Below are 26,781 nucleotides of genomic sequence, written 5' to 3' on the forward strand. Positions count from 1 at the left end.
TCGATGGCACAGGTGTGAAAAATGTCACTAGAGGATAACGGAGATTTTGAATTTCTGCACACACTAGTGGACACTGGACACTTTTGGATTGTGTGAGGCCCACTGAATATCAGAGCGCTATGTCACAGGCTCAATGGCACAGGTGTGAAAAAAGTGACTACAGGATAAGGGAGATTTTGAATTTCTGCACACACTAGTGGACACTGGACACTTTTGGATTGTGTGAGGCCCACTGAATATCAGAGCGCTATGTCACAGGCTCGATGGCACAGGTGTGAAAAATGTCACTAGAGGATAAGGGAGATTTTGATTTTCTGCACACACTAGTGGACACTGGACACTTTTGGATTGTGTGAGGCCCACTGAATATCAGAGCGCTATGTCACAGGCTCGATGGCACAGGTGTGAAAAATGTCACTAGAGGATAACGGAGATTTTGAATTTCTGCACACACTAGTGGACACTGGACACTTTTGGATTGTGTGAGGCCCACTGAATATCAGAGCGCTATGTCACAGGCTCGATGGCACAGGTGTGAAAAAAGTGACTACAGGATAAGGGAGATTTTGAATTTCTGCACACACTAGTGGACACTGGACACTTTTGGATTATGTGAGGCCCACTGAATATCAGAGCGCTATGTCACAGGCTCGATGGCACAGGTGTGAAAAATGTCACTAGAGGATAACGGAGATTTTGAATTTCTGCACACACTAGTGGACACTGGACACTTTTGGATTGTGTGAGGCCCACTGAATATCAGAGCGCTATGTCACAGGCTCGATGGCACAGGTGTGAAAAAAGTGACTACAGGATAAGGGAGATTTTGAATTTCTGCACACACTAGTGGACACTGGACACTTTTGGATTGTGTGAGGCCCACTGAATATCAGAGCGCTATGTCACAGGCTCGATGGCACAGGTGTGAAAAAAGTGACTACAGGACAAGGGAGATTTTGAATTTCTGCACACACTAGTGGACACTGGAAACTTTTGGATTGTGTGAGGCCCACTGAATATCAGAGCGCTATGTCACAGGCAGAAATTTCTCTAGTGTATCACAAACTGCAAGGTGTATGTAGAATTGGGCAGAATTGGAATCTCCCTAGAGTGTAGGTCTGTAAGAACGGAACAAGTCCTCCACTTATCCTTCCACAGTGACACACAGATAGCTTCACTGTGGCTGTGATAACAGCCGTTACACGGTACTGTGTGAGGAGCGTACACCGCTGTATGGTGTGAAAAAATGCACGCTCAGTACCTCAGCAGGACAAAAAAAAAATTGGGATTGCTTTTAAAAAAGCATTTTGCAGAGCAGTGGGTAAACAGCAATGCAGCTGTCAGGAAGCCTTAGAAGGCAGCCTAACAACCAACACCGCTGATCCACCACAATATAGCCTCCCCTTGCACTGCACACACAGTGACTGGTGTGTTGTACAGGCAAAATCGCTAGCAGCAGAAGCAGTTTTTTTTTCTTCTTCCCTGCCTAACGCTCTTCCTACAGAATCAGCAACCTCTCCCTATGCTAAGATCGGCAGAAGTAAGATGGCGGTCGGCGTGCACGCCCTTTTATAACCCCTGTGACGCCCACCAAAGCAAGCCAATCACTTGCATGCCCTTCTGAAAGATGGTGGTGACCCCTGCCTATGTCATCACGTTGCCCACAGTGTCCGTGGATCCTGATTGGCTGAAAAAGAGCGCAAAACAAACTTTTGAAACGCGACTTTGGCGCGTAAGTCGCCGACTTTGTGGCCGACCTCATCCTAGGGTCGGGTTTCGTTTCATGAAACCCGACTTTGCCAAAAGTCGGCGACTTTTGAAATTTTTCGACCCGTTTCGCTCAACTCTAGTCAGGAACATCATGCGACTGGGGAGAGGTGGAGAAAACAGGAGCATCACTAAGGGCACACCGACAACCCCAACTCACCACAGACAAAGATTTCCAATCCAGAACTAGATTATGGATTTGCAACCAGGGAAACCCCAGAACAATGGTATCATGCAAATTATGCAACACCAAAAATCTGCAATTTTCTTGATGGTCTGGGGCGACCCGCATTACCACCTGGGTCCAAAACTGAGGTTTATTCTTCGCCAAAGGAGTAGCATCAATACCCCTCAAAGGGATAGGCGTCTGCAGAGGTGTCATAGGAAATCCACAACGTTTAGCAAAATCCAAGTCCATCAGGTTCAGAGCTGCTCCTGAATCCACAAAAGCCTTGGCGGAAAATGTGGACAGGGAGCAGATCAGTGTAATTGCCAGAAGAAACTTAGGTTGAACAAATGATGGGGCCCAAGCTAACTAAATAGGACAGGATAGGAAAGCCGCTGTCTGCCATCCGCAAAAACCCTATCCAAAATGTGCCAACCGACTGATAGGAAAAACAGGCCCTGAAGTCGCTAGGCTTCAAAAAACTATATCAGCACTCAGGTATATTCTGAAGACAGAGCAAAAGATCAACAGATCAGAGACAAAAATGGAATTCAGCTCACCCCCGGCCGGGGATGGCAGAACTCCCAAAAAACAAGGCAAAACAAAAACAAAACTGAAGTGTACAAAGCAGAGCAGAAAAACTTAGCTTTGAGACGCAGGAATCAGACTGGTCTCCAAGAATCCAGCAGGATCACCAGCAAGGCAGAAGGGCGTCGGCTGCCTTATATCCAGTCCTCAATTCCAGCCACCCAGTCATCATCTAGCTGCCCAGGTGTTTGGTAATCAGCCTCACTACCTTCCTTCACCAGAGGAGGGAGTTCATCAGGCCTCAACGGTGAAGGGAAAAATGAACTCACAACAGTGCAGCTCTGGAGTATAATACAGGATGTAACTCAGGATCAGTAATGTAATGTATGTACACAGTGACTGCACCAGCAGAATAGTGAGTGCAGCTCTGGAGTATAATGCAGGATGTAACTCAGGATCAGTAATGTATGTACACACTGACTGCACCAGCAGAATAGTGAGTGCAGCTCTGGAGTATAATACAGGATGCAACTCAGGATCAGTAATGTAATGTATGAACAGTGACTGCACCAGCAGAATAGTGAGTGCAGCTCTGGAGTATAATACAGGATGTAACTCAGGATCAGTAATGTAATGTATGAACAGTGACTGCACCAGCAGAATAGAGAGTGCAGCTCTGGAGTATAATACAGGATGTAACTCAGGATCAGTAATGTAATGTATGTACACAGTGACTGCACCAGCAGAATATTGAGTGCAGCTCTGGAGTATAATACAGGATGTAACTCAGGATCAGTAATGTAATGTATGCACACAGTGACTGCACCAGCAGAATAGTGAGTGCAGCGCTGGGGTATAATACAGGAGGTAACTCAGGATCAGTAATGTAATGTATGTACACAGTGACTGCACCAGCAGAATAGTGAGTGCAGCTCTGGGGAATAATACAGGATGTAACTCAGGATCAGTAATGTAATGTATGTACACAGTGACTGCACCAGCAGAATAGCGAGTGCAGCTCTGGAGTATCCTACATGAAGAGGCGGAGCCTGCTTGCCGTGTGCTGTGTGTGTGCGCGCTGTCTGGAGAGAGCTCCTGGGAAGGGTGGTAAAGTTTTCCATCCAGGACTTTTTGTCTGCCCCCTTCCCAGGAAAGAATGCTCATTTTGGGACTGGTCTCTGGGGCTGGGCCCCCAGCACCCACCTCCCGGTCCAAGCCAGCGGGGTGTGGGATGACTCCCATTCCGGCTATAGTCACAAGATCTAGCCAAATATCAGGCAAGGGATCCAGCATGAAGACCCGCAGGACCCCGGAGGCCATGGCTGCGGCAGCTCCTTCCCCCGGAGGCATGCCGAGTACGAGCAGGGGTGCTGCAGTGGTGCACCTTGATTGGCGCCCCAAGGTGGTGAAAGAATCCACCATGGGCTATGGTTCCCGCATCCACAGGCACCTCTATGAGTATGAGGACACCTCAAGGAAGCCAAGCTCCCTCGGGGGGAGTTGAGGGTAGTTAAGGAGAGGTTGGACAGGGCCTCCGGCAATGAGAAGGCTGAGCTATCCGCCACGGTCAGAAAGATAAAAAAGAGATGTGAGATCCCGGTTTAGAGCCATGACCAGTGGGGCTCCGGAAGGGTCACGGAGCTCCGGCCAGGCGGTGGAGGAAGATGAGGAAGAGGAATGCGAGGAGGAGGTCGTGCCCTTCCACCGCCTGGAGATCTCCAGGCGTCGCACAGTGGGATAGCCCCTGAGCAAGTGGCTCTCCCGTCAGATTCTGGCCCTTCAGAGGGCAGCGGAGCGAGAGGGAGGATGAGGATGGTGGTAGTAGTAGTAGTGAGGGGGGCTGCCTCGTCATGCAGCAGATCCGGCAGATTGAGTCCCCGATCCGTTTTAACCAGCTTAGGTTCGGGGATGAGATCTGCGAAGATGAGGCAACCAGGAGGGAGATGAAGAGAAAGACTAAGAAAAGGAAAGAAGAAAATATCTATTGTGCAGAAATTTATGTATGTTCCCTTGTTTAGGGCCCCCAGTCCCACTGTGCGGCACCCGCTACCCACCCCGGCTCAGGCTCTGTGGATCCGCAGCAAGGGAGCGGGGAGATTACATGCCATGACACGCAAGGCGCTGCCTCTGTGGTAATGGAGGGGATAGTGATGTGTCTGATATGGAGCATGATGTGGAGGGTGGTCCGGTGGTGGGCAAGAGAGTGACAGCTGGGACCGCATCTCCGGCGGTGAGCGCTGGGGTGTCTGGGTCCCCCACTTAAAACTGGATCGCTTCTAGGGACCCAGGCACATAGTAAAGTGAAGGGGAAGGGGCCTGTGGCTCCGGCAGAGCCAGCTCATAAAAAGAAGATGGTGGAGCCTGCTCCCCTGAAGGGGTCTACGTTGAAGTCGTGGCTGGGGCCCTGCCACCGGTGGATGCTAAGGAGGATTGGCCTAGCCTGGGGCCAGCCACCGGAGTTGCTGTGGGCAGGTTGTTTGTGGCCCAGAGTGTGGTGGTGGGGGGCACTGTGCCCCAGGAGACTGGTACCGCTGGGGGGGCCCCTGGGGGTGGACCCAGCTCCGGGTCAGCTCTGGGGGGTCCCGCTGTGGCCGGTCTCGGGGAGCGTGGCCTCCTTGGCACCTGCTGCCCATGTGGGTGTGGCTGGAGGCTGGGGGTGTGACTTCTCAAGCAAAGGAAAAAAATTTATCTTAGCTGCAGTCAGCAATGCAGCAAAGACTGCAGCTGCAGCAGACAGCAGCAAGGGCGCTTGCATGGCAGGGCCCCTGAGTCTGGGGGCTTACCTGCGGTGGGGGCGCCAGCGACAAGGCAGGATAGTTGGAGGTGGGACTGCTCCTGGCTTCATCCCTGCCAGTGATGGAGGAAGCCCTGTGCATGCTGTGGGGGCAGTGCTGCTTAAACCCTATGGCAGCATAATTCTTAAAGGGACAGCAGCACTGTGTGTGCAGAACCCCCCCCTGCAGGGAAGATGCCACCAGTAGATGGCGGTAGCAGTGGGGAAACAATCAAACCTGGAAATACCCGAAAAGTGAGGAAAAATGATATTGACCCCAGTGTGCATGTGAGTGAGAGTGGGGTGAGTAGGGTGACTGATGGAGTGGATGAGGAGGGTGCGGATATGGAAGTGTCTGTGGTTGAGGATGCAAGTGGCAGTGTGTCTAAGGTGGCAAGTGTGAATGGGGTGTCGGATGGTAGTGGGAGCATGGGGGAGGGGGCCGGTCCACCTGCCCCCCTGGCCACCGGTCCACTGAGTTATTCGGGGATGGTGGCTGGAGCCTCAGGGTCTAGTCAGGGGCTTTCCTCACCTCTGGACCTCGGGGATAGCGTCTTGCGGTGCCGTTTCCTGGAGGCCCTCAAAAAGGGAGAACGGACGATCGAAGTAGAGGGTAGAGCGGTATGGCCTGGCTGCCTTCCAAGATAAAAGGGAGGGGGAAGCGGTTTGGTCCCTCCTGACAGCCGGGCAGGGGGTGGCCAGGCGAAATGTGGTCCATCTTCGGTGGAGGGGCAGTGAAGCGTGCCCGCCAAGGGCGAGGGTTGTGGAGCTCCTTCTGAAGATAGACTTCAGGGCAACAGACATCTTTGCCCTGATTCATCTGTTTGGCACCTCCTTCTTCGATGTCAGTTTTGTTTGACCAGAGGGCTTAGAGCTTTTCTGGTCGGATTTTGAACTGGCAAAGGGGGAGCCCAGCTGCCGAGACTTTGCCGTACAGGCGGTGTCTCGCCAAAATAGTGTAAAGAGGGTGACCGTTCTGACAAGTAACGAGTCACTCTCTGGGGTCAACATCATGACGTGGCTTTCCCATTATGGGGAAGTCACGGAGGTTCCTAAGAAAAATAGGGACGAGTTTGGCATTTGGTCAGGAGGCTGGACCTTCATGGTAAAGTTGAAGGTTTCAGGAGGTACGTTCACCCACATCCCCTCCTCAGCATTTCTGGGGAGGGACAGAATCCAGATCTTCTACCAGGGGCAACCAAAGGTCTGCAGGCTGCTATCTTCCCATGACCTGTGGTGACATTACGTGTCACCTGTGTGGTGACCTAGGTCACCCGTACAGCTGCTGTCCCCTTTCCTTTTCCAGCACAATCTCTGGCCCAGCAGGGGGAGCCAAGGGGGGTCCCCGGTGGTGCAACTTCTGCTGGGGCTGAGAGTGTAGGCGTTAGGGGTCAGTGAGGAAAGGCGAGGGCTGGTACATCTGCCCACCAGTGGCAACAGGTGAGGTGCCGTAAGGACAGGATAAGCCTCAGGCAACTGGGGTGATGGCTGCCCCCACCCTGGAGGCGGCAGCAGAAGCCTCTGAGGCCCTGGGGGAGAAGGCGTTGAGCGAGAAGATCCGGAGGATAGAGAGGGAGGAGATGGCTACTTCTGATAACTCTTCCCTATGAAAATCTGGATGAAGAGGTGGAACAGCCTAAAAAAACGGGTGACAATTGTACCGGTAGGAGTCGGAAGAAGAGGAAGAACAAGGCTAAAAAATCTAATGCCCCCCCCGACCGCTAGGGTGACTACGGAAGGGCTCACCGGCTCCCCTCTGATCCCCTTCTCAAATCCCTCGATGGCTCTGCTGTGTCGGGGGGTGAGGGGCCGGACGCATCATCTGGGGTGCCTTCAGAGAGTAGCCAGGTCCATCCTCTGAGGGATTCACATTCCTCTGCAGGGGGGAACTACCTCGGGGTCCAGGAGTGAGGAATCTAGTTCTGAGAAGGAGGTGTCCAGTGTTGTAAAGGAGGATATGGACACCTCTGTGTCTTTAAAGCGGAGGGGTGAGTCGTGCTCCTCCTCAGGTGGGGAGAGGAAATCGGGGGGTACGGTTAAAAAACAAGCCGTCTAACTCAATCACCCATGATGGTGGAACCTACTCCGTTGACTCTGGTGTCGATTAATGATTAATGTCGCCAGCATAAAGTCGAATATGGCTAGATTTACAGCCTTTGATTTTTTCATTTTTTGGGTTGAGGCTGATATTTTATTTTTGCAGGAGACCAGACTAACGGACCTGGGGTCCATCTACAAAGCAAAGAGGGAGTGGAGGAGTGGGCCCTCATACTGGTCTGTTGCGGCCGAGCCGTATAGTGGGGTAGCGGTCCTTTTTAAGACCGCGGAGGTGGAATGCAGATCGGTGATCAAGGTAGAAATGGGGAGATGTTTGGTCCTTGACGTCTTTATGAGGGGACAGAAGCTTCGGCTCATCAATATCTGTGGCCCGCAATCTAAGTGGGACCATAAGTGTCTCTTCCTGAGGATCAAGCCCTACCTTTTTACAAGCCGGCAGGTGGTCTTCGGTGGGGATTTTAATAATATAACCAGACTCCGTGATAGGGGAGGTTCACATTTGCGGTTGAGTGCACAGCGTATCGTCCGCAACCGCATGCAAGCGTTTGTGGTTGCGGACGATTGGCAAGTGCTATTTTCCCGGCAAATTTTTTAATGTACACAAGCCACGCCCAATGGGCGTGTCTTATGTAAATTATTGCGTATGCAAACGCAAAGCGTACCCATGTGCTTGTGTATGCATGCGTTCCCATAGACTAATGCGTTCTTTAGACGCATTCCTTCTGCAAGCGTTAGGAAGCGGCAAATTGTTGCGTTAGCCACGCCCCGCAACAACGCATGCATAAGCATAAGATTTCTATACCAGCCTCTCATGTTAATATTCTAATTCCTGGTTTGTGACTGGATCATGGTGACTACCAATGAATACATTATTTTTTCTCTGAACACTCTTTGTGTAAACTTTCTTTCTCATAGCAAATATACAGTGTCAGGCTGCAATTTGGCATCTCCCTTCAAAGGCACCAGAAGGTGTGAAATGTCTCCAATTCTGTGTTATAAGTTTATACTAGAGTTCTATGAAGCCCGATGACGTGGGTCAGAAATTAAGACAAAACACGGTATATCACAGTTCAAGATGTATATATCTATTGAAGAAATAGGCACTTCAGCTGACAGATGCAAAGCAGGCAATAAGACAGTCTCAGTAGTATGCACAAGTAGTGGTACAGATCGAGGGTGCGAATACCAATCCAGCAATGGGGAATCCAGGACCCAGAGCCCGGGCCTAATGGAGGGCAGACCATGGCAGAGGTGGGGGCAGAGCAGGTATAGCAGCAGAGTCCTTCCGTGCTACGTAGATCCGGAAACAAGCGGGGTATCCCGAAGAGTAGAAGAGGCAAGCAGGTTGCTAGTCCTTCCAGCTTGGCAGCAAGTAAAGAACAAGATACACAAGCTATGCATAGTGTGCAGAGTTCCCTTATGTATACAGCAAACAGGAAACAAGGAGTCTCAGACAGGAAACAAGATGGCCCCCGTGAAGCCAGCAACTCCATTTTGGTTAAGGGCAGAATTCATCAGAAGTAAGGGCAAGACTAGACAAAACCTAGACAAAACAGATATGCAGTCCCAGTCCTTATATTCTGTGTGCTCTCAGGAAGGCACCCTGGGGTCTAAAATTGCCTTTTCTCAGGATAACATATGCTATCACCTTTGTGAGACCTGCCGCCTAAGGACAGATGCTAGTTAACTGCCGGTCATACATTGCCTACAAATACATATTTCCACTACAGGTATTGATGTTTGACTTCGTAAAAGTACAAGTGGCTCCATAGTGGCTGTAAATTATGCCACGTGGAACTGGTCCTATCGTCCGATTTCTTGTCGGGGAGCCAGTGCGTGCTCGATGTACACCGCTTACTGGTATTTAGAAATGTTGGAGGCCACTGGTTATTTTCCCCTTTAGACCCCTCACAGGTATGATGATTAGGGGTTCACTTACTTGTGGTTTGTGCAGAATTTCCAATAAATGATGCCAGCTATGATAACCAATATAATTGCTCCCGTTACGGAACATAATATAGATATGAACTTGTAGCCGGACGGCTCTGGAAAAAAAAAAAGAGAGAGCAATTAGACACTTGTTCTGCAGAGTGGAAGCTACAAGGAATCAGACGATGTCTCCCGGAATGACCGGATACCAGCCCGGTCCCCTCCGCTATGTGGTCGGTACGTGCAGCAGAGTCTACACGGAAGGGACAAACATCACAACGTCCCTGAGAAACCACAGAAACCGCTCATACACGCTCTGACCATGAAGACTGCCATCACCGACTCCATCCACTGCAGGCTTCTACAAACCATTTGCAATTTTATACCACATAGGCAGTAGCGTAGTTATTGGGGGGGAGAGGGGGAGCAAGGGGCCCACCCGGAGCTACGCTACTTCTACGCTTCAGAAGACAAGCTGGCGCTGTGGAGACTAGAGCAGCGGAGGAACGGAGAGGAGAGGTGAGTATTGTAGGCCTTTTATGGGATAGTGTTAAATCCCCCTAGGGTTCTGCTGTTATATTGCAACGCACCACCGTCTTTGCTCTTCACTGGTAGTTGAGGGGCTCTCTTAGTCACGCCATTTTCTTCTTCTTCCCTATTTTCCCTAATCTATTCCTCTCCTCCTTCCAATCTCATGTTATTGCTTGAATTGTTCATTTGGTTACAGCTCATGAGTGTATTTGTATAAGGTTTCCAGTCCCGGACGGGAATATATGACAGAATCTTGTGGCTATCCATTGTGTCAGTGCTGGTAGGAGATTGTCAGCTGGATTTGTTATGGACAAGCGCACTGGATACTTTCCGGACTTGCTCTCGAACTCTCGATTTTTGGACTAATTTTGACCCAATTGATATAACTACTCCATTGATTCATATTTGAAAAACTGAAATATGATCTTTAGGTGGTGATAGTAACCAAAGGAGGAATGTTCCAAGGACGTGCATATCTTGTAACCTTGTGTATATTTACATTGCTTGTCTTCTTTTGCTTGTTGTATTAGAACCAATAAAAGGAGGATTGAAAGAAAGAGAGGTGAGTATTGTATTTTATTGGTTTTCAGAACACTGTGTGCGGATAAAACTATTGAGGTCTGGCACTTTTCCACTCCATGTTAAATCTGCATGTTTTAACCAATAAAGGATATTAAAGGACGGTGAGCGCCATTTTGCCACTTTTTTTTCCTGCTCAGGATCTAAAACTGTATTGAGGGCCATGGGGGGGGATGTATTATACTGTATAGACAATGAAGGGGGGGTGCTTTATACATGAGGAGGATGCTTTATACTGTATGGACCATGGGTGTGTATTATACTGTATGGACCATGGAGGGATGCTTTATACAGTATGGATATATTATGCTGTATGGACCATGGCGGATGCTTTATACTGTATGGGCCATGGGGGGATGTATTATACTGTATGGACCATGAGGGTATGTATTATGCTGTATGAACCATGGGGGGATGCATTATGCTGTAGGAACCATGTGGGGATGCATTATGCTGTGAGGACCATGGGGGGGTGTATTATGCTGTATGGACCATGGTGGGATGCATGATGCTGTGAGGACCATGGGGGGATGCATGATGCTGTGAGGACCAAAGGGGATGCATTATGCTGTATGAACCATGTGGGGATGCATTATACCATATGAACCATGTGGGGATGCAATATGCTGTATGAACCATGTGGGGATGCATTATGCTGTATGAACTATGGGGGGATGCATTATGCTGTGAGGACCATGGGGGGATGTATTATGCTGTATGAACCATGTGGGGATGCATTATGCTGTATGAACCATGGGGGGATGCATTATGCTGTGAGGACCATGGGGGGGTGTATTATGCTGTATGGACCATGGTGGGATGCATGATGCTGTGAGGACCATGGGGGGATGCATGATGCTGTGAGGACCAAAGGGGATGCATTATGCTGTATGAACCATGTGGGGATGCATTATACCATATGAACCATGTGGGGATGCAATATGCTGTATGAACCATGTGGGGATGCATTATGCTGTATGAACTATGGGGGGATGCATTATGCTGTGAGGACCATAGAGGGATGTATTATGCTGTATGAACCATGTGGGGATGCATTATGCTGTATGAACCATGGGGGGATGCATTATGCTGTGAGGACCATGGGGGGATGCATTATGCTGTATGAACCATGGGGGATGCATTATGCTGTATGAACCATGGGGGGATGCATTATGCTGTATGAACCATGGGGGGATGCATTATGCTGTATGAACCATGGGGGGATGCATTATGCTGTATGGACCATGGGGGAAAACATTGTGCTATATGGGACATTCGGTACATTATGCTGTATGGAAGACTAAGTGGTGCTATTAAAATATTTGGAGGCTTACGTGGGAGTCTTTAAACTGCAAACTATTAAACAGTGTGAAAGTTTGTGCAGGGTCCATCATACTGTGTGAGGGCAATATACAGTGTTCAACTGTGTGGAGCCATTATACCATGTGGAGGGCTGTATGGGGGATCATACTGTGTTGGGGTCACCATACTTTTCCGGGACAGTTGCGGGGTGGGGTACACTAGGGTCATCATACTGTGTGTGTGGAGAGTACTGTGGAGGAATTCACTATGGGGGTATCTTAGTGTTTGTGGGCCACTTGTGTTGACATCATACTTTACAAGAGCAATGAAAGGGAAATCTAGGGCTTCAGTAGGAGGAAAATTAGAGGACACACAATACCACACAGTAGGTGCAGTAATAGGGACACATATGGCAGCAGTGGCTCGGCATTGGGATATCAGCAGGATGAGGAGGTTGTGGATAAATCAAGATAGTGCAGTAAATGTGAGACGTCTCATGTGTCTTTGTTGCAATCTCTGCAGACGAGTGCTGGCTGGAGAATTTGTCATGTTGGTCTGGGCCAGATGGAAAAGATGGGAAAAGTGAACAACTCCACCAGAAAGATCGCCACCTCTAAGTCACCATTGTGAGGCAGTGACCAGTATCACAGGTAGGGGTAGCTGTTTGTGCTCTCCAGGGTGCGCACGCAGGCATATTGAGGTCATGAGGGGGTATTGCAGTTGCAGGTGTAGCTGTGATTGCAATGGTTAAGCAGTGACTGATGTCAGAGGTAGGGGTCACTGTATGTTCTCCCCAGGTTTTGTATGGTGGCATATGAAGGTAATAGGAGTGCATGGCAGTCATGGGCGTAGCAGTGGCTGCAATATAAACTAGAAGTAATTAAAATAAGTGTGGTCTTGGGCATGCTAGTGTCCAAGGTGGATGTAGGGAAAACCTGCTCTGGGATGTTGTGTTGTGAAACAGACTGCAGGATGGTAGTCGTACGGTTTGTTTCATCCCAGGCCCTGATTTTCCATGTGGCTGAAGGCCACCGGTTTCTTTGTTAAAAGCCCTGCAGTAAAGGGTATGGGTGTGTGAGTGTCAGGTGTAGTGTCAGGGCCAGTTTCAGTTTAATATAGGTGAGAGTGCAGAGCAGAGGCTCTGCAGACCTTTGTGTAAAGAGACACAGGACAGAGTGGAGCCAATAGGCCTGGCACCCGCAGCGTACACAGCGGTGCTGCTGTCCACGGTAATTGGACTCGGAGATGGAGGTCTTGTGCCCAGAGGTGAAACGGAGGATGGACTGTCCTGTGCCCGAAGGAGGAATAGCATGTGTAACAGCTGCAAACCTAGGGATATCAAGGACTGTGTACGGCTGTAAGTAAAAGACATTGACACGGCAGTGCAGTCGCCCATGGCTACTGGTCAAAGGGAAGGCCAGCGTGTTTGATGACTGTGTAACCCAGAGTATATGTGTCTGGCTGCTATCCGGAGGATACTGGGTAGTATATAGTGCTATGAACTGGACATCAATGCTATGCACTTTTGTGAACTGAATAATATTGCTAAGCAGTTGTGTGAATTGGATCTTAATGCTGTGAAGTAACTGCATTAAAGAGACTTGTGTTTGAACTTTGTTGGGTCACTGCCTCCTCACTGCATAAGTGTGCTACTGCTGTACTACATATGGTGGAGAATGCGGGCAGTGTGAACTGAGGCATACCACAAAGCGTGCTGCAGATCAGTGATCAAGCCAGCATCGCTACAGCTCAAGTCTGTTGGAGAAATGGAGGAGCTTTTGAAGGAGTTGGTCCTCATGCAGCAGCACAAGCAAGAGGTGCTGCAGTGGCAGCAGGAGAAAGACGCACTGGTGTTCCAGCAGCAGCAAGAGGTGCTGCAGCAGCAAGAGGCCTGGCAATTAAGTGGCAGCAGCAAGAGGCGCTGCAGTTTCAGCCGCAGCAGCAAGAGGCGCTGCAGTGGAAGCTACCAGAGCTTCAGCAGTATGAAGCGGAGACCCCTAAGGTGAGGGGCGGTCAGTAGGGTCAAGAAGAGACCCCAAAGGTAAGGGGTGATCAGTGGGTGTACCAGTGGTCCTATATAGAGTCAAAGTCCGCCAGGTCTCAGGCAAATGACTTGTTGCAGTTGGTGGAGAAGTGGCTCCAACCTAAGTTTTTGACCCCGACCGAGATGGTTGAGAGTGTGGTGGTTGATCGGATGGTGTGGGCTCTGCCGGCCGCCATTGTCACGATAATCTGGAATACGAGTTCCATTCCTTACACTTTTTCTAGAACTTTCAACTACGCAGAGGTAAGCGACCCCCCTCCTTCCTCACTTCCCAGCCTGCAAATTTCTTTCACTCACTGCCTGCAACCTGAAACTACCACTCACTCCTTCCTCTCGCCCCCACTTCAGGAATGTCATTACCTTCAGACCATGCGGGAATGTCCCATAGCATATAATGGGAATTTATTCATTCGGACATAATGCAATGTGAGATTGTGATAGAAAAAATAAAAACTACATATCTGTGATGTGCCTCGACTAAGTGTCCTAGCTCATGTTTTTTCCGGTTCCAGCGCTAACCGAACCAGAGAAATGGATTTCTCCTGAACCGAGGGGAACCCACAGCGCGTGTTTGGAGTCATCACAAAGCTAATTTCAATATAAGATGACTGATAGGTCTGCCGTTAATTTGCTAGGTTCTCAAGCCCAGTTAGATAGCCGAGAAGGTTTCAGAACCAAAATTGCAACTTAGAGACAAGAGGAGGACCCCGGTAACTCAGCCCCTTTTATGATGTCACGACCCAGAACTATAGAGTACACCCACTCAGTCGGGAGGTCAGTGTGCAGAGGGAACCTGAGATACACAGCCACACTGACATGCATGGTGACATGTGGCCCATTCCCTTCCCCCAGCCTGATTCGCCAGAATGATCTAAGTACCATGTGAGTGTTTTCTTCTTTAACCCTGTTTTATTTTTAATTGCTTGTACATATTTTAATTGTCTCAGATTGTTACATCTTTTTTATACCTTGTAAACACTGCCTACCTTTTGGAGTAAAATATATAAAATTACTAGCTCTGTCTCTATGCTCTAAGAACGAATATACACGTGCCTGAAGTAATTACGCAACTAATTCAGGTTTGCTATGGACCCTCTTAATTAAATTATTGATTAAGAGAATCGTAAGCTGGTGGCAGCGAAGTGTGGTCCCGGTTGGGTGGGTGAAGCTGGCAGCGACGGAAGGGGTTTTATAAGCTTTTGTGTGGCTGCGGCCAGAGCATTTATAATTCCCCTCGCTGCAGCGCGCCTAACCGCCAGTCCACAGTGAGCGGCCCTTCCGGCGACCAATTATCCCAGGTGTAGTTCCCTGACTAACCTGAGGGTAAGGGGGGACGCCAGAGAGCTGCGAGTTCCAAAGTGGAACCAGAAAGTGGGATATACATAAATTCCTGCAGTTTGTGGTATATTGTAGCAGCGGTGGGATAAATCAAATAAGCCCCTGCAGTAAATTGATAGGTCAAGACTAGCTTGCTGTTTTTTCATCACATTGTTGGCAGCAGTGGGATAACTAAGATAAGCCCCCTGCACATGTGATAGCCGCGTGCAGGCCAAAAGGGTCAAAACCCTTGGTCCATGACAGCCATGCAGCGTTGGGTCAAGCTAAGGGACTTAGGCACCCTGGACTTGTTGATAGGATTGATTGAGTGGTATAAACCCACTCAGGACATTGTACCAGAGCATGGTAAAAGTCAACAAACCACTGATGGGGCTAACCAGGACATAGCCTGTGATGTGGGGTAACCCAAACTGAGGGTGACAAAATTCCCGTTTCCCCTAAAGCAACTTTAAGGTCTAGTCGGGCTGCAGTTGTTGAGTGTTGGCAGTGTCAAGAGCCCGGGCATGGGGTTATCAACTGTTCTGTGACATCTGAGCCCATGGACTGTGGGAATACTCGCCATGTATCTATGTATGCCCAGCCAGTCTGTACCATCCCTATGGGCACTGCCGGCAGCGAACCGTGGCTGTGCCAGGTACTCGTGAACGGGTGCTAAACGGACACTCTCCTGGACTCGGGGAGCTTAGTGACTCTGGTACATGGGTCCCTTGTTGCCGGGGACAAACCCAAAGGGCGGAAAGTGGAGGTGATGGGTATCCATGAGGAAATCTAGGAGTACTCGATGGCAAAGGTTAATTTTTCCACACCATGTGGGGACTGTAAACATGTGGTAGGAGTGGCAAAGACCCTTCCATATGGGACTGTGTTGGGATGAGACTTTCCTCTGTTCTGGTCCCTATGGGAGAACAAGGGTAACCCTCCCATGATAAATGTTGTTCTGGGTGTAGAACCCAAAGATGTCGAGTCAGAGATACCTGCCATAGGGGTCGCCAACCTAGAGTAAGAATGTAATCCCGATAGGATCCGCCTAGAGGTATTGGCAGGAAAGGTAAAAAATGTTGTTTCGGGTGTAGGACCCAAAGATGTTGAGATATCTGCCACAGGGGTCGCCAACTTAGGGACGAAGTGTAACCCCGATAGGCTTCCCCTAGAAGTTGTGGCAGTAGAGGTCATGGAGACCCCACTGAACCCAAAGCTGGAGGTGTCCCCTGGTAAGTTCGGGACAGATTAGTTCCAGGGTCCCACGCAGAGAAGCAGGTGTAAAAACCGCAGGTTTAAAAAGAACGCCGGGAAGAACCAGGAGTGTATGGTCACGAAGATGACTGGGGACATACGCTCGAGGAACCCTCTGGCACTAGCCAAGGATGTGGCTGGGGGTCAGGGTAAAATAGATAGAGCACTCGCTAGACAGCCATGTCAGGAGACTCGGGTTCGGGTGCTACGTAATGCGGATGTATGCTCGGAGTTGCTGGGGAGGACTGCGGCGTTCCAGCATGACGTAGTCACCGAAGCATGGGTAAGGGTACGGAGGAAATGGTACCAGAAGGCAGGTACTTAGGTGACAGGATGAGCTGCAGGGTTGTTGAGCCCAAAATAAACAAGGTCGAGACCACCCAAAACCGGCCCAAATCTACAGTTAAACATGAAAGTGGGCATGTCGTCCGCAACAGAGAAGGGGGAGGTAGGTGGTCCCGTAATGAAGTATGGAGGAGAAAGGCAAAGGAGAGGGATGCATGTGCCGATTGATGGTTCCAGTCCCTGCTTTGGTTTCTTAGTGCAGTGTCGGGCGGGGATGTCACAGGGTCATGCGAATGCCCTGTCTCACACGCATATGAAGTGACAAGTGTTCAACCCCACAGGTATGAACAGGGGGATATGTGAGGCAGTGACCAGTGTTACAGGTAAGGGTCGCTGTTTGTGCTCCCCAGGATGCACATTGAGGTCATGAGGGGGGCATTGCAGTCGCAGGTGTAGCTGTGATTGCAATGGTGAAGCAGTGATCGATGTCACAGGTAAGGGTCACTATGTGTTCTCTCCAGGTTGTGCATGGTGGCATATAAAGGCCATAGGATTGCATGGTAGTCACGGGCATAGCAGTAGATGCAATACAGACTAGAAGTAATAAAGAATTAATTGTGGTCTTGGACATGCCAGTGTCCAAGGCGGATGTAGGGGAAACCTTCTCTGGGATGATGTGTTGTAAAACAGACTGGAGGATGGTAGTCGTGCAGTCCGTTTCATTCCAGGCCCGGGATTTCCTTATGGCTGAAGGCCACAGATTTCTTTGCTAAAAGCCCTGCAGTAAAGGTTATGGGTGTGTTAGTGTCAGGTGTAGTGTCAGTTTCATTTTGGTATAGGTGAGAGTGCAGAGCAGAGGTTCTGCAGGGTTTTGTTTGTGTAAAGAGACACAGGACAGAGCGGAGTCAATAGGCCTGGCACCTGCAGCGTTCACAGAAGTGCTGCTGTCCACGGTAACTGGTCTCGGAGGTGGAGGTCTTGCACCCAGAGGTGAACCGAAGGATGGACTGTCCTGTGCCCAAAGGGGGAATAGCAGGTGTAACAGCTTCAAACTGAGGGATATCAAGGACAGTGTATGGCTGTGAGTAAGAGACACTTACACAGCTGCTGGTCAAAATGAAGGCCAGCGTGTTTAGTGACTGTGTAACCCAGCGTATATGTGTCCGGCTGCTATCCGTGGGATACTGGGTAGTATATAGTGCTATGAACTGGACATCAATGCTAAGTACTTGTGTGAACTGAACATAATTGCTAAGCAGTTGTGTGAATTGGACCTTAATGCTGTGCAGTAACTGCATTAAAGACTTTGTGTTGGAACTTTGTAGGGTCACTGCCTCCTCAATGCATAAGTGTGCTACCGCTGCACTACACCATCTATAACTGTGCTGTAGTCTTTAATGTTCTGCAGTGCTGACATCTACCACTGTCACCATATGGCAGTAATATCAAGGTTTGTCTTTGTATAGAGATTTTTTTTCAGTAACAGCGCTTTCTTTCTTCTGACTAAGTGGCTGCCGGATCAGACGGAAGTCAGGAGACAGTTCCCGGGGAACTGACAGAAGGCGTGGTAGTCTTGTCTATTTTGGCCACGTTCAGTCAGGAGTTTCAGGGAGTGTTGGAAACTGACGACAGCCTGTAAGCTTTCAAGGAGCAGGCAGCACAGCCTCACTCGGACTCAGACCTCGAGAGGTTGGTCTGGGACCAATGATGGCTGTACCCGGTAATGGTCCAGCAGAGTTCACCGGAGGCATGTCCTAGGGACCGACAGTTGGTGGTACCCTATCCATTCAGGGCGGAGTTGTTGTAGATTGCACATGAGATTCCAAAGGCTGGACATCTCGGGATCACTAAAACAAAAGCCGGGCAAGCCTAGCATTTCTCCCGGGGAAGGCGGAAGGCCTTCCATGTGAACATGATGAAGGCACATGATGAGCGGGAGGCCTGCAACCTGCCAGAAGATAGAGAGCCAGAAACCATCCCTTATATGCTAGCCCAGGCTAGGGTGGGTGGGACCATCTGTTAGGCGTCGGGTTCCTGTGACTGCACAGCGGGAATCCAGAGCCTTGCATCCAGCGGTCTCCCATTCTCCACCGACCGCTCAGGGGCCTGCACAGCAGTCTCGGCATCCCAGGCGCTCTTCTCAGACCAGCTCTGTAGGACTGGTTGTTGCTGCCACCTCTGGGTCAGCAATAGCAGCGCAGGCTGCCCTGCAGCAAGCCACTCCAGTGGCTAAGTCCTCTCGTCACGCTACTGGGCATGCTCATGAGACGATCACCCATTGGAGATCGGGATGTGGGGAAGGTGACTTGACGGACAGACGTGACTGGTAGTAGGAGGGGACGGTTTGTGCACTAGAGACGGAGATTGACAGGATAGAAGGGTGACAGCTGGAAAAGGTGGAAAGGAGAGTGCAGAAATTAGAAATGAACACAAGATGGCAGGAGGGAGTAGCTTAGGACTTAACATCAGCTTACGGCTTGAGAAATGCTTAGTCATGGGGGGCGGGGAGATAGGAACCCAGGAGGGGAATTCCCGGTGAGAGAGAGGGGATAAATAGGACTGGTTAGGGTTCCAGACAGGCTAGTCCCGGGAGGAGCTCGGTAGAAGACGGTGAAGAGAGAAGAGCTCGACCAGGGGACGGACAGCAAAGAGACAGTCAAGGGGGTGGCCATGACCCGACGGACCACAGGACAGACGAGGCCCCGGGGGTACCGATTGGACGACGACCTCGGGCAGGTGAAGCGCTGGCGGTAGATTGGTCTAGGACAGCCCCAGCGAAAGATCCGCGAGGGACGTTACTTCGACTGGAGCAAAGGTGGAGGTACCCAGGCCTGGAGACAAAGAACTGTAAAGAGGCTGCGGTGCATGGTTGTGGTCGTCAGGAGGGCGACGAATAAATCCGGAACTGTTACAACTGAAATCTGTCTCCGCCTCGTCCTTGCATCGCCTGGTGTCTGTGTCATCCGGACAGGGAAAGCAGTGGTCCACCCCCCAATCCCGGCCCCTACCACAGGGAGTTACGTGCTCAGGTCCTTCTCCTGATCTGATTGGTCCATCCCAGAGATCTGGAACGTCCCGCACGGCTATAAAAGGTCCGCATGGCCGCTCGGCCATGCACTAGTATAGACTTTTCTTGCTATATGTGTGAATGGTGATGGATGTATGAGATTGGTGACTGACTCATTATGATTCCCCTCCCTCTGATATTACGCATGTGGATAGGGAACTAGAGAAAGAATCAGCGCCAGCCGGTGGCAAGCCATAGGCCACAGTGGAAACCGCACCTCTACACTAGCGTCTGGTGGTGCCACGTCTCACACGGCACTATCGCATTGCGGCCGTATCTGCCGCCGCGCCGCAGCCAGCATCACTTACAGGCGTCCGCGGTAGCAACGCCGCATGCACTGTAGGTCTAGACAGACATCGACCCCAGTCTTGGGCCCGTGTCCTGTGACCGGACACCGTGCATGCAATTCCGCTGAGACCTGTGAGTCTTACAGGCTCAGCGTTTATGTTTATGTTACTGCGCCTCTGTGAGCTAACAGAGTCCGCTCAGCGCACATCGGGTGACGTTGAACCCGTGCACGTTATACCGCCATATTGGGCGTCTGCCATCTTACTAGCAGCAGTTTAACACCTCTGCACGGTGGACCCCGGGCGGCGAACGCACTTCCTATTATTATTAGTGCGTTCTGCCGTCCCTAACATTATACTAGCGCCAGGGTCTGGCTAGTAATGGCGGACCTGCAGCAGCTACAGTGGTACATTCGGCAGCTGGAGAGCAGGTTGGTGGCTATTGAGAGCTCCACCTCAGCTGCGAATGCTATTATGGCCGCTGCCCAGACAGTCGCTGAGGCTGTCTCGCATGTGCCCACATCCACGCCTGTGCCGACAATGTCCCGCCTCCCGTTGCCCGATAAATTTTCTGGTGACAGCGCCACCTGCAGGGGTTTCGTGAGCCAGTGCTCTATCCAGCTTGAGTTACTGGCCGAGTAATTTCCTACAGACCAGACGAAAGTGGGGTTTATCGTCTCCCTCTTGTCGGGCAGGGCGTTAGAATGGGCCACGCCGCTGTGGGAGCGTGGTGACCACGTGGTTCTGAGCGCTGCTCAGTTCTTAACCTCTCTAAAACAGGTCTTTTTGGGACCACGGGTCACTCACGACACCTCCCTCCAGTTATTAGCTTTAACACAGGGCTCCCTCTCGGTTAGCCATTATGCCGTCCGTTTTCGGACACTGGCTTCCGAGTTGGAGTGGCCTGATAAGGCACTCATCCCTGTGTTCTGGAGGGGTTTGGCGGGGCATGTCAAAGATGCCTTAGCCACTAGGGAGGTTCCTGTAACTCTGGAGGAGCTGATTGCTATCTCCACCCGCATTGATCTCCGTTATACTGAGCGTGGGTTGGAGCGAGCTCAATCCAGACAGAAGGTTAGGTTGGCTCCAACCTTCTCTGTACCTCTTATACCCACGGAAGTGTCTCGCACTGGCTCCAAGTCGAGTTTGGCGCGAAGCTTCACACGCTGTTACCAATGTCGACAGTTTGGTCATCCGGCTAACAGGTGCCCGCAGCGCTCGAAAAAAAAAAAAGAGCATGTACCATGGTAGTAGGTGGGGGGCTACCTGATTTGAAAACCTTTTCCCCAAAACCAATATTCCGAGGGACGTTAGATAGCGGTGCTTCCACCTGGGAGGTAGAGGTCACGGTGGACTCCGGGGCAGAAGGAAACTTCATGTCCTCATCCTTTGCCCAAAAGCACGCTATTCCACTGGTACTGATTGGTCTTCGGGGAGTATGCTGGGTTGGAGCAAGGACTGTGAGGGAAGGCGCTTGAGGGGCAGTGTTCAAGTAGCATCCACGGAGGTGCCCGCGGATCTTTCCGCGCTCCCTGGACACTACCGGCAGTACGCGGACATCTTCTCCATAAAAAAAAAAAAAATCGGAGACGCTTCCGCCGCATCGTCCTTACGATTGCCCGATAGACCTATTGCCAGGCGCGGAGCCTCCTAGAGGCCGCGTGTACCCTCTATCTCTCCCAGAGACAGAGGCCATGTCACAATATATCCGGGAAAACCTGGCAAGAGGGTTTATCAGAAAATCGGTGTCGCCGGCTGGTGCAGGGTTCTTCTTCACGCAGAAGAAGAGTGGGGAGTTGCGTCTCTGCATTGACTACAAAGGTCTCAATGCCATTACCGTAAAAACAAATACCCTCTTCCTTTGATCTCTGAGTTGTTTGGCAGGTTGCGAGGGGCCCGGATCTTTACAAAATTAGAGCTACGGGGGAGTACAACCTGATCCGCATATGCGAAGGAGACGAGTGGAAGACAGCCTTTAATACCAGGGATGGCTACTATGAGTATCTGGTCATGCCCTCCGGCCTCTGTAATGCTCCTGCTGTCTTCCAGGACTTCGTAAAGGATGTCTTTCACAATATGCTTTCCACCTCGGTGGTGGTCTATCTGGATGACATTCTCATCTTTTCTCCAGATTTGACCTCTCACCGGAGAGACGTGTGCAAGGTCTTCAACCATTTGCGGGCGAATTCTCTCTTTGCCAAGCTGGAGAAGTGCCAGTTTGAGCAGGAGTCCTTGTCATTCCTGGGCTATATCATCTCAGTCCAGGGGTTGGCTATGGATCCTGCCAAATTGCAAGCGGTAATGGACTGGCAGAAGCCCCATTCTCTACTAGCGGTGCAGCGCTTTTTGGGGTTCGTTAACTATTACCGCTAGTTCATTCCCCACTTTTCAACACTGGTAGCTCCTTTGGTTGCTCTCACTAAGAAAGGAGCCAATCCTAAGGTTTGGTCAGAGCAGGTCTCCACTGCCTTTTTGTCTCTGAAAACCCATTTTGCTGGCGCTCCCATCCTCCACCGTCCCGATGTGGATAAACCCTTTATCCTAGAGGTAGATGCCTCGTCCGTTGGTGCAGGAGCAGTCCTTTTCCAGAAGGACGCTCAAGGTCGGAAGCATCCCTGCTTCTTCTTCTCAAAGACCTTCTCACCGGCGGAGAGAAACTACTCCATCGGGATCAGGGAGTTGCTGGCCATGAAATTGGCCTTTTCCGAGTGGAGACATCTCCTGGAGGGAGCCCGGTTTCCCTTCCAGGTGTACACTGACCATAAAAACCTGGTTTATTTGCAAACGGCCCAGCGCTTGAACTCTCGTCAAGCTAGGTGGTCGCTCTTCTTCTCCAGCTTCCGCTTCACCTTGCACTACCTGTCTGGAGAGAAGAACGTCCGTGCAGATGCTCTTTCTCGCTCGGTGGTCTCAGCAGAGGAAGAGGAGGCTGAGCCTCGGCTAATTGTTCCCACGGAGAGCCTGAGGACCGTGGCTCCGGTCGCTCTTGAGGCAGTTCCAACGGGCAAGACCTTTGTCACTCCTCGCCTGCGGACGGAGGTCCTCGCGTGGGCACACGCGTCCAGGGTGGGTGGTCACTTTGGCATTAAGCGGACCACAGAATTCCTGGCAAGAACTTATTGGTGGCCGCACATGGCTCGGGACACGAAAGAGTACATTCAAGCATGCGTCTCTTGTGCTCGGAACAGGTCCTCTAGGCAGAGGCCGGCTGAGTTACTGTATCCCTTGCCGGTGGCAGACAGACCCTGGGAGATGGTCGGCATGGACTTTCTGGTCGGTCTGCCCAAATCTGGTGGCAACACGGTCATCTGGGTGCCACTTGCGCGGCTGCCTTCCTCTCGTGGTCTCACCGCACTGTTCATAAAGCACGTATTCCATTTGCACGGTATGCCAGACAAAATTGTCAGTGACCGAGGTCCCCAGTTTGCGTCTTGATTTTGGAGGGAGCTCTGCAGACTACTCAGTATCGAGCTCAATTTGTCCTCCGCATATCATCCTGAGACGAACGGGTTGGTTGAGAGAGCCAATCAAACTCTGGTCACATACCTGCGACATTTTGTCTCTGCCAGGCAGGATGACTGGGCATTCTTACTACCGTGGCCTGAATTTGCCCTGAATAACGCAGTGGCTGATTCCACTGGTCAGACGCCGTTCCTTCTTAATTACGGCCAGCATCCGCGCATCCCTGTCCCGATGCCAGTGTCTTCCACTGATTCCAGGGTGGCAGACTGGGCAGTGGAGGCTCGCGACATTTGGGATCGCACCCAGGATGCTATTCGTGCCTCTAAAGAGAGAATGAGAGCATCAGCTGACACACATTGGCGTCCCGCTCCAACTTTTGCCCCTGGCGACTTGGTGTGGCTACCTGCTCGTAATATCAAACTGCGGGCTGAGTTCTTCAAGTTCGCTCCGCGATACATTGGTCCCCTCAAAGTCCTCGAGCGCATCAGCTCAGTGGTCTACCGTCCGGCTCTTCCACCACACTTGGCCATCGCTGACGTCTTCCACGTGTCCCTTCTCAAGCCTGTTCACATGGCTCGGTTTTCCAAGTCATCTGCCGGGACACCAAACTTGTCCTCGGATGAGTTTGAGGTCAACACCATTGTGGGACGCAGGATTGTGCGTGGCAAAAAATGTTATTTGGTGGACTGGAAGGGTCATGATCCAGAGGCCCGGACCTGGGAGCCAGTGGAGAACATCCATGCCCCGCTCCTGATTGCAGCATTTGAGCGTACCAAGGCTCAGAGGGGAGGGGGCCCTGGGAGGGGGGGTAAAGTTAGGCGTCGGGTTCCTGCGACTGCACAGCGGGAATCCAGAGCCTTGCATCCAGCGGTCTCCCATTCTCCACCGACAGCTCAGGGGCCTGCACAGCAATCTCGGCATCCCAGGTGCTCTGCTCAGACCAGCTCTGTAGGACTGGTTGTTGCTGCCACCTCTGGGTCAGCAATAGCAGCGCAGGCTGCCCTGCAGCAAGCCACTCCAGTGGCTAAGTCCTCTCGTCACGCTACTGGGCATGCTCACGAGACGATCTCCCATTGGAGATCGGGAGTCACGTGCTCAGGTCCTTCTCCTGATCTGATTGGTCCATCTCAGAGATTTGGAAGGTCCTGCACGGCTATAAAAGGTCCGCATGGCAGCTTGGCCATGCGCTAGTATAGACTTTTCTTGCTATATGTGTGATGGATGTATGAGACTGGTGACTGACTCATTATGATTTCCCTTCCTGATATTACGCATGTGGATAGGGAACTAGAGAAAGAGTCAGAGTCAGCGCCAGCCAGTGGCAAGCCATAGGCCACAGTGCACACCGCACCTCTACACTAGCGTCCGGTGGTGCCACGTCTCACACGGCACTATCGCATAGTGGCCGAATCTGCTGTCGCGCTGCATTCAGCAGCACTTACCGGCGTCTGCGGTAGCGACGCTGCACGCACTGTAGGTCTAGACGGACATCGACCCCAGTCTTGGGCCCGTGTCCTGTGACCAGATACCGTACATGCAAATCCGCTGAGACCTGTGAGTCTAACAGGCTCAGCGTTTATGTTACTGCACCTCTGTGAGCTAACAGAGTCCGCTCAGCGCACATTGGGTGACGTTGAACCCGTGCGCGTTATACCGCCACATTGGGCATCTGCCATCTTACTAGCAGCAGTTTAACACCTCTGCACGATGGCCCCCGGGCGGCAAACGCACTTCCTATTAATTATTAGTGCGTTCCGCCGTCCCTAACACCATCGAGGATGTGGAGGTTTGCAACCAGCTCTTGTTCGACCAACGGTCCCAGCTGTGGACAACTCTACACCCCTTCCACGATTTGTTCAGCAACAAGCCCGGAAGGACAGAGTCGGCCATCCATCATGTGGATGTAAGAAGAAGGACCGAGTCGTGGGTACCTCTTTTACGCCGGGTTCGGAACTGTCAGGGCCATCTCCTTTGTTGTCCGGGGGAAATGTTAGAGGCCTGAACCGACCTTTGAATTTATTTGGCAGGGGGTGTGGCTAGGTTTAACAGGAGAGAGCATGCGTGGAAGCGTTCAGTCTTGGCGAGAATAGACAGCGCACGGCAGGGAGAAGCAAGTGCTGCGTCCCCTGAGTACTGGAGCAGTGCAGGCCCGCACCGCAGCATTCTCGCTAGCATTGCCAGAGACTGTGATCGAGACCGTGCTTAGCGTACGCCGCCTCCCAAAAGGCGAAGTGACAGGGACTCCGCGCCGCGCGCTTGCCTCCTAAAAAACACTGGGCCCGCTATTGGGAACTGTACCCTGACCTTAGGTTTATACCATCCAGGCCACGTTAAGCTCTGGTCAGACGCTGAACTTTATTCCTCTGCTGACCCTGCTTTCCCGGAAACTGGAACCTGCAACAGACATCAAGGACTCGCTGCTCCCTCTGGACCCTGGGATTCAAAATTAAAAGCAACAGATGTGATATACACAATAAAATGGGAAAAAGATCACCTATTAAAACGGACAAAAAATGGTTCTACACCATATTAAGACTTAATCATATGAAAGAGGGGATGTATAAATGAACCAATACAAAAGGTATAAAATATATATATCTTTATTATTACATGTAAATTCAGATAATAAAATGTTAAAATATTAGTCCTCACAGTGAAAAATCAAAATTTAGCCACAAGATGGCGCCATAATTAGTAAAAAGCACAATAATATACAGCCTGATGGTAACACAAAAAAATATATATGAGCGTGAATATATATAAAAATATCAACAATTGCATATAAATATATATAAATAAATCACCTTGTACTATCAATAAGGTGCATAAGTTTTCAGAAATGTGCAATAGAATCAACAATTGTGTAACATAAGCAACTGTGCAAAATAAGCAGTGAAAAAAAGTGGCGTGCACAATGTGCTACCAACTGCTCCTTTAAGGAGATGTGTAACTATGTGAACACTCTGCAATAGAAACGCAAATAAGCTGTGAAAGTGACAGTGCTCAAAATAAATATATATAGATATAATAAAAATATAAGAAAGCATAATCAAATGTAAATATAGTAGCTATATGCAATATATGGTGCAAAAAGATCATGTACCTCTATATATAATTGCGCAGATACAACATTATAAATAATAAAAACAAAAAAATATTAAATATATGATAATATTAATTAATATTAAACCTATATATATACAAATATACAATAAATATATCAATGATAATTAATTACAAGAAATCCAAAATGTATATTTATATATTGATATCACACCAAATACAGAGACACAGGAAAAAAATATATTTTTTCATAAAATTGTGCGATGATAAATCCACAATAGGACTGGTCCAAAAAGATGAGGAGAAGGTCCGGCAATATATATACTGTAATCTTAAAAGAGAAAGAGTATAAAATTTTTAAACATAGAT

The 26,781-nt window shown here is 50.3% G+C and overlaps 1 protein-coding gene across 1 annotated transcript in view; it reads right to left on the minus strand.

Moving 5' to 3' along the window:
• The window catches only part of LOC141091562 (uncharacterized), a 96,965-nt gene that overhangs the window by 22,399 nt on the left and 47,785 nt on the right, over window positions 1–26,781 (minus strand). Inside the window, exon 3 of the mRNA XM_073577227.1 lies at window positions 9,232–9,337. Coding sequence (XP_073433328.1) covers window positions 9,232–9,337 — 106 coding nt within the window. The remainder of the gene's footprint in view (window positions 1–9,231; window positions 9,338–26,781) is intronic.

This window comes from Dendrobates tinctorius, unplaced genomic scaffold (assembly GCF_039654945.1).
Source record: "Dendrobates tinctorius isolate UK_male_01 unplaced genomic scaffold, ASM3965494v1 ptg000054l, whole genome shotgun sequence".
NCBI classification, from domain to species: Eukaryota; Metazoa; Chordata; class Amphibia; order Anura; family Dendrobatidae; genus Dendrobates; species Dendrobates tinctorius.